At 42.2% G+C, this 13,393-nt stretch overlaps 1 protein-coding gene across 1 annotated transcript in view; it reads right to left on the bottom strand.

Annotated features, from left to right (window-relative positions):
• The window catches only part of si:ch73-138n13.1 (protein piccolo), a 41,512-nt gene that overhangs the window by 2,060 nt on the left and 26,059 nt on the right, over positions 1–13,393 (bottom strand). Inside the window, exons 7-11 of the mRNA XM_034691567.1 lie at positions 3,732–3,847; positions 1,238–1,403; positions 919–1,060; positions 553–686; positions 299–438 (exon numbers count right to left, since the gene is read on the bottom strand). Of these exons, the coding sequence (XP_034547458.1) occupies positions 299–438; positions 553–686; positions 919–1,060; positions 1,238–1,403; positions 3,732–3,847 (698 nt within the window). The remainder of the gene's footprint in view (positions 1–298; positions 439–552; positions 687–918; positions 1,061–1,237; positions 1,404–3,731; positions 3,848–13,393) is intronic.

Genomic DNA, 13,393 nt, shown 5'->3' with positions numbered 1-13,393 from the left:
AGTTTACTTCATTTTAATACTAGAGTTAAATTTGATCTCATTAGTTTCCATTTTTCTATTTTATTGAGCTTTTAACCTCATAGCCTTACATATATGAATCTCTTAATTTGTGAGGCTCAGTCAGTGTGACAGATCTTCCCCTGCACAGAGGTTTGTTGGTCAGAACACTCAAAGAGAGAGCTGATTTTCATAGTAGAAAATGCATGTAGAAGGACATACTGGTGTTACAGGTGCATTAGGGTTTATATTAGAACATAATAAATACTAAGAGAGTATGGACATTGTGTCACAGGCTTACCCATTTTCTTTGCCACCAGGAGGGGGCAGTACACGTGCCGCCCTGGGGAGGAAAGGGGACTTGGGAGAGCGAGAGAGCTGGGGAGAGGAAGCAGGTCCATCTGTTTGATTGTCAGAGTCGCCTCTCTTCTTCAGCTGGGCCTAACGACAGGAATAGAACATATTTAGGAGGATTAGAATACTCTGCTATATACCACAGTGAGCAGTGAACATGCATTAGGTGATAGCTCTTTAGACATGCACACTCGGGCTCACCTTTAAAGCTACAGGGTCCATCCCAGGGAACAGGGCGACCCTCTGAGGCTGAGAAGAGACAGCAGGGGTGGTGTCAGCTCCTCTGGCTGGCTCCTCAGAGTCTGAGTCATCGTCCTTCACCTCAACCTTTGGCTCTGTCACAAGGAGGAGGGGGGGGGGGGGGTTATACGTTATTGTCATATGAGAACATAGTTTGTCAGCATTTCAAACACACAGCAGGTGGGGTTTGGTTAAACATTCAGGCCAATGTTTCTACAAGAGTAAACTTCTGACTGCATCTTTTCCAAACACATCTGGTCTACTCTGAGGAAGAGGCTTATCTAATGATGACATCCTGGCTGGTTTTGTTTGGCGTTCAGTGCTAACCTGTGGAGTCTCGGTAAAGCCAGTCCTCTTCCTGTGCAGTACTCTGGAGAGCTGCTCTGGAGGGACGAGACCGAGGGGCTCGTTTCTTCCCCAGATGCGCTCTGGAGCGAAGAGCGCTTGTGTCCAGCAGAGTGACCGGGGCCTGAATAGTCAGATACAAGGAGAAGAAATACATCAGCTTCACATGAACACAATCGTGTGACTGAGGGCAAAAGTGACAATCAGTCATGATTCACAGTTCAAGCATCACACATGAGAGACATATAACTTCATGTGCCGTTCACAGAGCTGAGCTGCGGTTCGCTCAGTCAACACTCACTTCAGGGAAAGAGAAGGCCTGGCTCTCAGAAGAGGACGAGGGAGGGAGGCTGTCCACCGTGTCAGTATCAAACAGCAAAGAGGGGTCTCCCGGTGTGTCTGGGGGAGTGGGCTTCCTCGGTGAAGGGCTGAGGTTGCTCTCTGAACTGGGCGTGGCTGGAGTGAGACTGGAAAAAAGAGAGAGAGATTAACAAACACCTCAGCAAAAACAAGTGTGGTTGTCGTAACCACAGCTCTAATCAGAAGGAGTCTGAGTCATGAGTTCCTTTTGTCATTGTTGAGACTGTGGGAAGCCATGATTTACACCACGCACATAAAAAACTGAAGCCTCGTTTGTCATTCTGACAGTGATAAACATATTACTATAAGGACATGAACGGGACTACAATCGGACGTCAATCATTTTGTCAGTAATTTGACATTAATTATCATCCATTCATGTCAGTGTGGTCAGTTGTGTCTTATTATCTGACCACAGGGGGTCACCGACAGACAGAGGGACTGAAGTCACATGGACGCTCTGGACTTTGTTAAAAAAAATGTGTAATCATCTTCACACAAAAATGTCAGCACTCGCGATAAAGTTAAAAAACATGTCAAAATTTTGACAGCAGCATAAAGATTAAGAAACGAATGCGTCTCAGCCCTAGGCTTTTATAAGCGTCTCACCAACTAGGTGGGTGTGTCCAATTTATCAGCCATTGTTACCAGGTGACAAAAAAAACCCCAAAAAACGCATGTTACATAATGAGACAAAATGGTACAAAGTAAAGTAGACACAAGAATCACAAAAAAACACATTAAAAAACACCCCGATATCCTTTTCACTGTACCATCCAAAAATGGATCACCAAAATACAAATATTACAGGAAACAGGAGAAACGAAAACTCCTCATTTAGGCCTCCAGGAGTCTCCTTCTATAGATGATGGATCCAATGGGCCTCTCTCTGAGGGAGTCTCCTGTCTCTATCGCCCCCCCTAGACTGTGGCCCAATGGACTCAATCCCCATGAATCTCAACATGCAAGCACCATGACCAGCAGTATTGAAGCGTCTGGCAACAGGAGACTTAACGTCATTGGTTCTGATGTTACTTTTACGTTCAGATATGCAGACTCTAATTTCAAGCTCTGTTTTGCCGACATAGCCTAACCCACACGGGTATTTAAGAAGATAAACTATATGTATGCTTCTGCAGGTAATCCTGCCTTTCAATTGTATTTGTCTGCCTGTGTAGGGATACACAGGTAAACAATGCTTGTTGACAGGATTAAAGTTTGTTTGGATTTGGTCTTTTCAAGGGAGCACTGAGATCATCATGTCAATAATTCTGATCTACACAGTTCTTTTTAAGTACATTCACAATAAAGGGGGAAGGCCAGTCTCAGATCTGATGTGTGATCACTTTATGAGCTCTGACACTTCTTATGAAGGGTAATAGACACACAAAGATATTCAAACACACACATGAAGCCCCTTCTTAGTCTTCTTTTCTCTCTCTTAAGAACATGAAACAAAACTTACGTCCCTGCTTGTCCCTTTTTTTTGTTCCTTCTTTGCTTCATTTTTGATTCAGTGTTGTTTGTTTGTGTAACTCCTACCTAGATTATGTTTGATTATTACAACATTGTTTGATCGTGTTTTTTTTGTTTGTATTATCATCAGTTTTTCAGGAAGATGAATACAATATGTTTTAAATAACAATTTACCTCAATTAACAGTCGATGACAGATTTGTTTTTCTCAAGAAATGTATTGGTTGTTTGCTTAGTTTTTTGTTCACCAGCGAGGATTGTACTGTTAATATGCTAGACTATTAAAATCATGCGTTTCGGAGGGTGGAGCCCTGACTTGATTGTGTTGAAGTAAAGTGCTCGTTTTAGTTTATTTTATTTATTCACTTATTTTTATTTTTCTCTTCCATCCCTTTTCTATTATCTCTCTCTCTCTCTCTATATATATATGTATTATTTACTCTTATTTTTTAATTCATTGATTTAAAGGTATGTCTTTTGTGTTTTGTTTATTGTTATATTATATTTTATGAAACCATATAACTACAGATACAGCAAAGATGTATAAATTAATGTTTTAGTTGCCTAAACCAAAATAAAAACTATGTTAAAAAAAGAAATAATGCGTTTCAGATGAGGCTCTGCCCAAACCAACTACTAAATATTCAAAATCCCTCCTCCTATCAGATGTTTTATTTCCCAGCTTAAGTATCCAGGGACAGGAACATTCACCTGATGTAAGACAACCAGTTATGTTCAATCATTTACTTGGAAGGAAGAAACAAGACAAAGCAACCTTTATCAGTTATAGATAACGTGGATTTCATTGTGCATTGTTTCTTGATACAGCTATGACCCACTGTACTTACTGTAGTTGTGTTTAAATACAGATCAGCAATACACTGACAGCTGACTTGTGTTTTTTATGCATGCAAACAAATCACATCTCTGGAAAGCAAATGCTGTGAGTTGGACATTTACCTGTCATCAGTGCGCAGTCCTGTCTCCCAGGTCCCATACTGACTGTCAGTCTCATGGACCGGTGTTTCAGCGTCCCTCCCCTCCTCTTCGCCGCTGACAGCTTGCTTCTGCTGCTCCTGAAGTAACACAGAGGGATAAAATAGTCGATGAATGAGGGGGAATAAAGTTACATAACAGGCCGGAAACACAAGCTCATCCTCGTACTTCACATTTGAACCCTGGTGAAGTTTTTAAACGTGTGAACATCCTTTTAGATTTGTATTGCCATAAACAGACTTATTTTGACCTGACAAGAACAGTGACCCATGATCACTGACAGTTAAGTCCAGTAGCGGGTTATTCCATGTCATCACTGCTGAGAGAGCTACATCCTGTGGATCCTGAGCAGCCCACAGAGCTACGGTAAGATGCATAATGTAAGGTGAAGGGATGAGTTAATGGAGAGCAGGGACAAAGACAGAGATGAGTGGGTGGGTGATTGAGTGTGTGTTTGCTGTCTACTGAACCATGCCTCTTTTAATGAGGCTGGTACAGAGGACATACTGTCTCAAAACCACACAGGGCTCACAGGCCCGTCTGCACATGAACCGACAACCCTGGCCTATATAGAAAAAAACAATAGAAAGTCCTTCTGTCCTCTGATGTAGCCTGAGGGGTGGACACAGAAATGTGATACACCTGGCTCTGTAATCGCCCAGGTTCACTTGTGATGTTTATATGAGCAGCGACATCAGATCAGAGCTCTCAGCCTCAGAGGTTTGTGAAAGCTTTCCTTGTTTTCTTTGTGCGCACGAGAGCAGGACAACAGAAAGAGCAGAAGAGGGACAGAGCGATCGAAAGAACCTCTGAGTCAAGGTATAAAATTGGAGGACGAGAGGAGGAGGGAAATTTGGTGGAGAGAGAGTAAAAAGAAAAACAGTGCAGGATGTCATTCATCAGGAAAGACTTTCCTGACAGGAAAAGAGACAACAGAGAGGAAGGCGTTCAGCAGCACCCCCTGCATCTGACAAAGCACTTGTTCTTGACTTTACCCTCTTCTCAAGGATTTACAGCACTCACACTTTTCACACCACTTACCCTTAAATACACACACTTAAAGCCTCCTTCCACTGACAGCAATGAACAAAACCTCCAGTCCAGATCAGAGTGTGGGTCCAACATACAGAAACAAGAACCACACACTCCACTTAGCTTGTAGTTAGTTGTTATTGTTGTTATATTATTAACACAATTCATCGTGATTAGAAAAGACCTGTAAGTCAATCTGTGTACTGAGTGACTTCAGGAGACAAGTTCTTCTGTGTGTGCAGACCTGATCACTTCTAGTGATCGTTCACTATTATTGAGAGATCCAACCAGGGTGTGAAAAAACTGTGGGTGGATCCTACAACCTCAGACCCCCCTGTGTGGGGTTTTTAGGGCAGCTTAGGGAGAAAACTGTGAGACTATATCCTAAGGAACATTTTCTATGGGGGATCCATTTCAATGAAAAAAGACCAGTAGGTGAATCTGTGTCTGTCAGGATGGTGTTACTCTGCAGTCTGCAGTCAGGGACAGGATATTATGTTTTTATTTCTTATTTTTGTGTAATATCTCATTTCTTTCTTTCTTAATTTTAATTTCTTCACCATTGAAATGCTTATGTTTGCTTTATTTGACTTTTTAACGCTGTTGATGTTATTGTTTTGTCTTTAAAGCAACATTTTTATGAATACTGCAATGATTCATTTCATTACAATATTAATCTACAGATGAAGATTTAAGATGAATAGAATTTTGTTTTTTAATGTTAAAAATTACCAAAAGTGGTGAAAAAGTCGGTCCCTGATACTCAAAGTCCAGGTGATGCCTTTGAACCCTTTGATTAGTCAGCCTTAAACCTAGATATGTTTATATTAGTTAAATATTCAACAGACCAAAGCAGGAAACTCATACACCTGAGAGGCTGGAGGCAACATTTTCTGCTGAATTTGTATAAAATAATAATTAAACTATTAGCAATTATAAAAAAAAAAATCCTATATTTCTGTTGATTGGCTAACCAATTAACTGACAAATGATCTTAGCTCAAAAATGTATCACAGCAATCCTGAACTACAGAAACTCAAATGAGTTCATTCATTAACTTCAGTCCAAAGACAGGGACTTGATTAATGTTAAATCTATTACACAAAGCCACGATGATACCGTCACTTATAATGTGTATAATGGATTGTGGCCAAGTAGTAAATGCATTACACATTAAGGCTCATTACAATGCTAAAGACCTCAGCATGCCTGCGAGTTTGGCTCACTGGATTGTCTTAGAGCAGATATGTTTGCAAGAAGTGAGAGAAAAACATGCGCAAAACACATTTTTGTGCTGAAACTGTTGAAAATAAAGATATTAGAAAGAGTCCACATAGAAGTGTACATTTTCTTTAGTTGTCATTAGCCACCTGAGCAGTGTGGCTTTTTGAACAACATGGTTATAACACAGATATGACTTAGTGTGGTTACAATAAAGGGCAAATGTAGTGTTCAAAAAACGGCTTTGGTCTGAAGAGCTAATTTCTGTCTCATCACACACTGTACGGGGGTGAATTTTTTTATAACGCGAAGGTTTAGAAGATATTAAGATTCCGAGTTTTGCCCATTTAAGGACAGGCGGGAATAGCTGTTGGCGAGGAGGCTCAAATTCCGCCTCTTTACCTCACACTAGATGGACAGCAGTTAGGTTTAGTTCAGCATTTCCAATATGGCTCCCACCTAGAAACAGACTGGGGACGTCACGGATACAAAGTCCATTATTTAAACAGTCTATGGTTTTTAACTCTGTCGCATGAGGATGACAATTCCTTTGACCAATCAACAGATTGCAGTGAGTCTGGCTCCGCCTTTTAGGCCTTTTCAGATGGATACACTTGGAACCCCAACAGAAGGTTGCCAAAAATGTAGGATGGTATAGATTGGTTATCTTGGTTCCTTTAGTCCAGTTTTTGACAGTGGAAACACAAATGACATCAAACTGTTCAGGATCACTTGGTTGAAACCAAGCGGCAACCTCCAGTCTAAAAATATGAGTCCAATGTGGAAGTGATTAAAACTGCAATTCATTGAGGATCCGATTGAGGCTGGTTCCGGAAGTACCGGAAACCACATACACACCAATTCAAAAAAGACGATCTTTACAGCAGAAATAAACATGTTTACAGCCTGGTACAAAAGACAAGTGCAGTCTGGATAGCTAATTTCTCGGTCGGCACACACTGTACGGGGGGTGAATGTTTTTTTATTGCGCAGCAATTTCAAAGATATTGAGATTACGAGTCTTCCAATGAGGCACAGCTGACTTGATTGACAGGCGGTAACACTGTAGCTGAGCCCGCCTCTTTACGTCACACTCACTCCACAGCAGCAATATGGCTGCTGCCGCCGACTGGCCTAAAAACAGCTCTTCAGAAACAATGTGTGACATCACGGTTACTACGTCCATATTTTTTACAGTCTATGGTTGAAACAGCTGTAGTCTTCAGTTGGGTCATTTAAATGTACTGGTATTTCAAAATTGTCTGACATGAGGTTGGTGCATCCGTCTTACAAACAACAGCTCTACAGGACATGTCATCAGTCAGAAATAACAGCTTTGAGGGAGTGTGTGGTTGGGATGCTGTCAGTTTATGTTGTTTGAACTTGAAGCTCAGACTCTTTATGGTACATTCATACTGAAGCTTGAAAACCCCAAACCTGGTATTCAGTGCAGCTCTAGAGAATATCATGTAGTTGTGAAATCTTCAATTCAGTTCCAGATAGAGACCTTGGTTTTACGCCATCCCTCTCTCTTCTACCTGTCAATAAACACCGTTATCACTGCTGTCAAAATGCCAACAAATCTCACAACCTGGCCTTCATAAATTTCAGGTGATAAAAATTCCTATGTGTGCGCAGGTGTCATTCAAACTCGATCACGCCCAGAACACACCTTTAGCTGATCAGCATACGGGGCGAACTGTAACTCTGCTGGGACATGTTGAAGAGAGGCTGCATTATACAGCAGCTTAAAGGAAAAGACTCGGGGAAGGCTGTCAAAAGACAAAGAGCATTTGAAAAGCTCATTCACAACGTCATACCTTTTATTATTGAGCTGAACAGAGGAGTTTAACAGCCTCAGTGTGGACTTCATCTGGACTTCCTACTTTCAGGTTGAGCCTTAAAACAACACCAGGTTAGAGAAGTTATCAGCCAATAAAAGAGCATCAATAAAAAAGTCTTTGAGCACTAATAAGGTTTAACTGCTCTGACAAATACACAGTCACAGGAGCAGGCTCTGCTATCACGGGGAGCATGGTCGATGAAGGAGGTCTATAAGCCAACAGGTCCAGTCGCATTGATTTATTGCTGTCAGGAGCAAGGCTTTTCCTTAATAACATTAGCAATAGCCAGCTTGCTCTAGACAGGAAGGGTGTGTCGAGGGAAACAACATAACAAAGAGCGGATGAATGGAAGGATGAAGGAGAGAAAGGGCTGATCACTGAACGGAGCTGAGTGACAATCTGAGGAGGAAGGGGCTGGGACGAGGTCTTGGAAACTTCTGCTTGATAACGCAGTGATCACAGAGTCACACATAACTCGACTGCACACACAGGATGGAGAAACAGCAGACTGAGATTTGCTGGAACCTCCACACTTGAAGAGAAAGTGACTAATTGCATTGCTCACATAGCAGAAGGGCTTTTCTATAAAGCGGCTAACATATGGTCTTTCGTCAGAGCCAAACACACAGACTGAGCTGCAACCGCAGATATAAAAAGTGTATTTATATGAACACAACATCCAAGGCAGAAGCTTATAAACCAATTACTGAACTGTGAAAGAATGTGTGTGCATCTATCAGGGCTGAGAATGGTGCTATGAGCTCATCCAGGTTATTGAAAAAGGGATCTGACGAGACCATCTCAAATACAGAGAGACTATTATAAGCCATGAAAACATTCACTCACAACATTATACTTTCAGTACATCAACACTCCCTGTTCCCTTCTCATCTGCTTGAATCAATCTGACCAGGGTGGAGTGGGAAAATATGCTCTGCGTGAACTCGTGTACACAGCAGTAATCAATACCAATATCCTGCAGATATTCAAAACAACTGCTCCCGTGAGCACTAATCTCATGTCAACAAATGGGCCTGCTGGCCGCATGTCAGGGGGCTTAGATTAAGACGAACTCTAGCCGGCAAACCCAACAGTGCTGTGTTATTCTTTCATTACATAAGTGCTTCATACAGACAGCAGTGCCGTACAAAGCAGCAAGTAAGAACAGAGAAAGAATGTCAAAAACCTGACTCGCCTTAAGAGTTCAATCCAGACAACACTGGACCTGACTGAAGGGATTATTTTCATTTCTGGATTCTGTTGTTTTTTTTACTTTTAGGTATATATGAGTGATATGAAGACAGATCAGCTTCATGTTTGTTTGAAGCAATGTGGTCCAGCACACCCATACAAGGAAGAAATAGAATGCAAAGATGAATAGATATACTGCCAACATAATTATAACCATCATAGTTACACGTTCACAATGAAATATTAGATGTGTTACCTATTTGTTTCTTAATGCTCATATTTTCCTCATTAAGTCAAAGGTCACAAACATGACAGAAATGGTTCTGATTGGTTTAGTCTGACAATGCTTGTTGAATTTGAGAATCTACATTTTATTAACACTCCTTTAAAGCAAGGGTTGGGAGTCATGCAAAACTAGCATGAATTTGAATGTAGCATGTCCTCAGGACTCCGTCTAACCCCTCCCCTCGGAGGTCCTCAAAAACACCGCCCCCGCTCACATGCACGAGTGCCGCTGTTCTTGACCATATGATCGTGACTGATTCAAAACTGGTCCTCAGCACATCGTTTGTGTTTTGCACTACGTCAACTCATGTCTCACTCAGCGGTAAGAAATCACCAAAACATTATCATAGTGAAAGTTAAAAACACAAACAAACATGAATTGTACGCGCAGGAGGCGGGCAGAGTGGCAGGATGGGATTTGATTGGTTTCATAATTTGCTTCCTGATGGCAGGGATTGGTTGGTGTTTTCCCAGGTTTACTCCGGCTGTAGATAACGGCTTTTTTTCTCTCCTTTTTAAGAACACATTATGTATTGATTGCCATCGGGACATAAAGATCGTTTTAACCAGTATAACAAAAAGTGTATCTACATCTGACTACCAACCCCAGCTTTAACTGATACTGTTTGTATCATACACATTTCTCCTTGCGGGGTCATGAGGTTAAAAACGTAACTTAAGCTTTACTTTTACAGCTTATAACATAACTCGTGATTGCTAACATAAGCCCTTTTCATATTTTGAACCACATTGTAAAGAAGCCCTGCCATTGTATATCTATACTGATTCCACGACATCGCAATATTGGTGTCCCAGTGTTTGGTTTCACCTGGAGTTACAGAGGCACGAGAGGTCAACAGGGCAGGAGCTTCATGTACACACACAGTCAGACATGCACACACACACACACACAGAGCCTCTGTAACCCTTCTGTAACGACCTCTGATGACGACACAGCGGTCGGATGACTTTGTCCCACCAGCCTGCATCTGTGACGTTCATTCTGAAGGTCATTATGTTACAGCGGCTGAAATACTCCGCCTTGAACTGGCAGTGTGAAAAAGGTTACAGTCTGGAGATGGAAACCTTTCAGATTGCTAAATTGCTGAAAATGCTGGGTTTCTGTCAGATAGCAGATAACGATACACTTTTACAATGTCATTAAAGCTGCTGTTGGTAGGAATGGTGTTAAAAATGTTACTTTTTTCTGTTGGGTTTGTAGAAAAGGTCATAATACCCATCAGTACTCATCGGTAAGTGGAGTAATTTGAGACTATTGCGAAATCTCTGTGTTTTCCAATGCCTTTGTATCAAGCAATGTTATTATTCACCTTGTTCCTGTTATGACGGACCAATCATAGCTAATCTCCAAACCTCTGTCCTGATTGGTTAAGGGACGGCTCCTACTATGTCCTCCGATTGGCTATGAGCCCGACACTATCGTGACTGCACATGCCAATCTGTGCTGGGGGGCTAAGAGGAAATCTGGTTGGGAGGGATAGTGTTGACATTCGAAGTCCCTCTCTCTGAACAGACGTTTGCTCTGTGACTACCAACAGCAGCTTTAAGTGACAATTTAACTCCATTGGAAAGGTAACAAGAAACTACCAAAGACGAAATCACATTCCAAATATCAAGATGAGTCAAGTTCAACTGTTAACTGGATGATCTCACTTGTACAGGCTCATGCAAAAAGTAAATACATAAAACATCGTTATCACTTCAACTTCCACACACCTCCATGTTTCCATTACCTGCTACAATGACAACAAAAGCTATCTGACGCAACAAACTGCAAACATAGGCATTTTTGGGACTTTAGCCCCTCAGTCACTCACTAGTATGTCTCCTCCCCATTTCTGCCACAGAGCCATGCCTATAAGTTTGAACATACGTCAAAGGGGAGATGTTTGCTGCTCAACACAAGTTGTATAAATAGGCATTGGGATGTGGAGTGGAAAAGAAAGAAGCCTGTTAATGTCAGTGTGCCATCCGTGTGCTTTCTGAAGATGTTCTCTGAAGGCAGAATTGATGCAAAATGTTGCTTTCAAGCTGGGGTTGGTAGTCAGATTTAGATACACTTTTTGTTATGCTGGTTAAAATGATTTTTATGTCCCGATGGCAATCAATACATAATGTGTTCTTAAAAAAGAGCGAAAAAAACGGCTATCTACAGCCAGAGTAAACCAGGGAAAACACCAACCAATTTCTGCCATCAGGAAGCAAATTATGAAACCAATCAAATTCCGTCCTGCCACTCTGCCCGCCTCCTGCGCGTACAATTCATGTTTGACGGAGTCCTGAGGACATGCTACATTCAAATTCATGCTAGTTTTCCGTGACTACCAACCCTAGCTTTAACGTAACCCAAAGCTGAATAAGCACCAGTGGGGATCACACATCACATAGACATAAATCAGACAGTTCTGTTCAGTAACAAACTGTATCTTTAAATTTGGAAGGTGTGTTACATTTTTCGCTGGACATCATACTTTTAATTGACAGAAGTCAATATTTGAGTCCCAAATCTACAGTTTCCCTTTATTCATATACGTGCAACCTATTACCTATCAGTCTTAATCAACCGTTACTGTCCCCTTACTGTCATGTGTCCAACACTGGCCCACTGGGGACCTAATAACATTGGTTGATGTGTAACACTAACTATGATGTCAACACACGAGACCACCGCTCTGACGCCGTGAAAACACCTCTTATCTTTAGAAGCTGTGACTCATGAGGTGTTGCACGGCAGTTCAGCAAACAGGCGTGAACCTAAAGTTAGGAACAACTTCACTGTAATGTATCCACAGCCCTGCACGGATTTCCAAATCTGTCCCTTACGTAGTGCACAGATGTCAGACTGGAGATGAGTGATAGGAAGACAAACACTATACTATAATCATATAATACCCATTAGCAATTACGTTTCTATTTGTGTTGCTAGTGCTTGTGCCTAATTTCAGCCCTAAAATCACAAAGTCTAGGCAAAATGATGACCTGAAGAACCAGAATAACAACAGCTTTGCTTAACAAAGAGAGCGGGACAAAGAAAGGTTTACATTGTGCCAACGACAAGATGGAGAACTGATGAAAGCAGGGAAAGAGATCGATGAGGAGCAGGCAGGGAGGCAGATGGATAAGTTCTTGACATGTTTGGCTGGAGACCAAATAGTTGGCGAAGGAGCAGCTGTTAACACAACGACTCTACAGGCCGAACGGACATTTCTGCAAAATGACTTGAATTCCACTTGTGCTTTATTTAACTTGAACAGATGTTAAAGTTATGCTGCTGAGCCTATAGTTACTTTAAACAACACCTCTACCGCTCAGTTAAAGTCATGACTTATATCGGTACCTGGGTAAAACTTCTGATTACAGCGTGTGAGTAGCCTCAGTGGTAAAAGATCGTCCTGATGTTTGTGTTTGTACTTAAAATGTGTGCGTTGTCTTACAGCAGTGGGGGTGTTGGGTGCGGTGCGTCTGCGTAAGGACAGACGTTGCTGGCTGCGCAGCGAGAACCTGCGGATGGACTCCCTGCTGCGGGAGGCCAGCGAGCGCAGGGAGCTGGTTCTCTTGAAGTCCCCGGTCCCGTCCTCTCCCCTGGTGGACAAGAGGCTGAACGCTCCATGAAAGGAGCGGCGGACATTTCCCACCCATCCTGTTACCTGAGTGTGGGCCACTGACAGCTTGTCCCCCAAATACTCCATCACAAACAACCACTGGCAAGAACGTCTGAGTCTGAAATGATTGTGATGAGTGAGCTGTGACTCTTATTATCGCAGTGACAGGGAGTCATTAGAGTCTGGTGATGCTGGAGAGTTAGCGGTCCAGGGACAATGTCGTAGGTGTTCAGCTGATGTTAGTTGCTGGGTCAATACTGCAGCAGTGAGGAAGGTGACAGAGAACAACAACACAGCTCAGCCAGTCCAGTGTGAGGTTGTTTGTGTTGTTTGCTGTTTACAGCACTGCAGCACAGACAGGACAGAGCCTCTCCTTGGTTTTTTTTCTAAATGGCCCGTCTGCAGTGCAGTCCCACTGGAGCCGTCAGGA

This window comes from Notolabrus celidotus, chromosome 9 (genome assembly GCF_009762535.1).
Source record: "Notolabrus celidotus isolate fNotCel1 chromosome 9, fNotCel1.pri, whole genome shotgun sequence".
In the NCBI taxonomy this organism is placed as follows: Eukaryota; Metazoa; Chordata; class Actinopteri; order Labriformes; family Labridae; genus Notolabrus; species Notolabrus celidotus.
The sequence above is the reverse complement of the archived record's forward strand: the minus strand, read 5'-3'. Positions and strand labels throughout refer to the sequence as shown.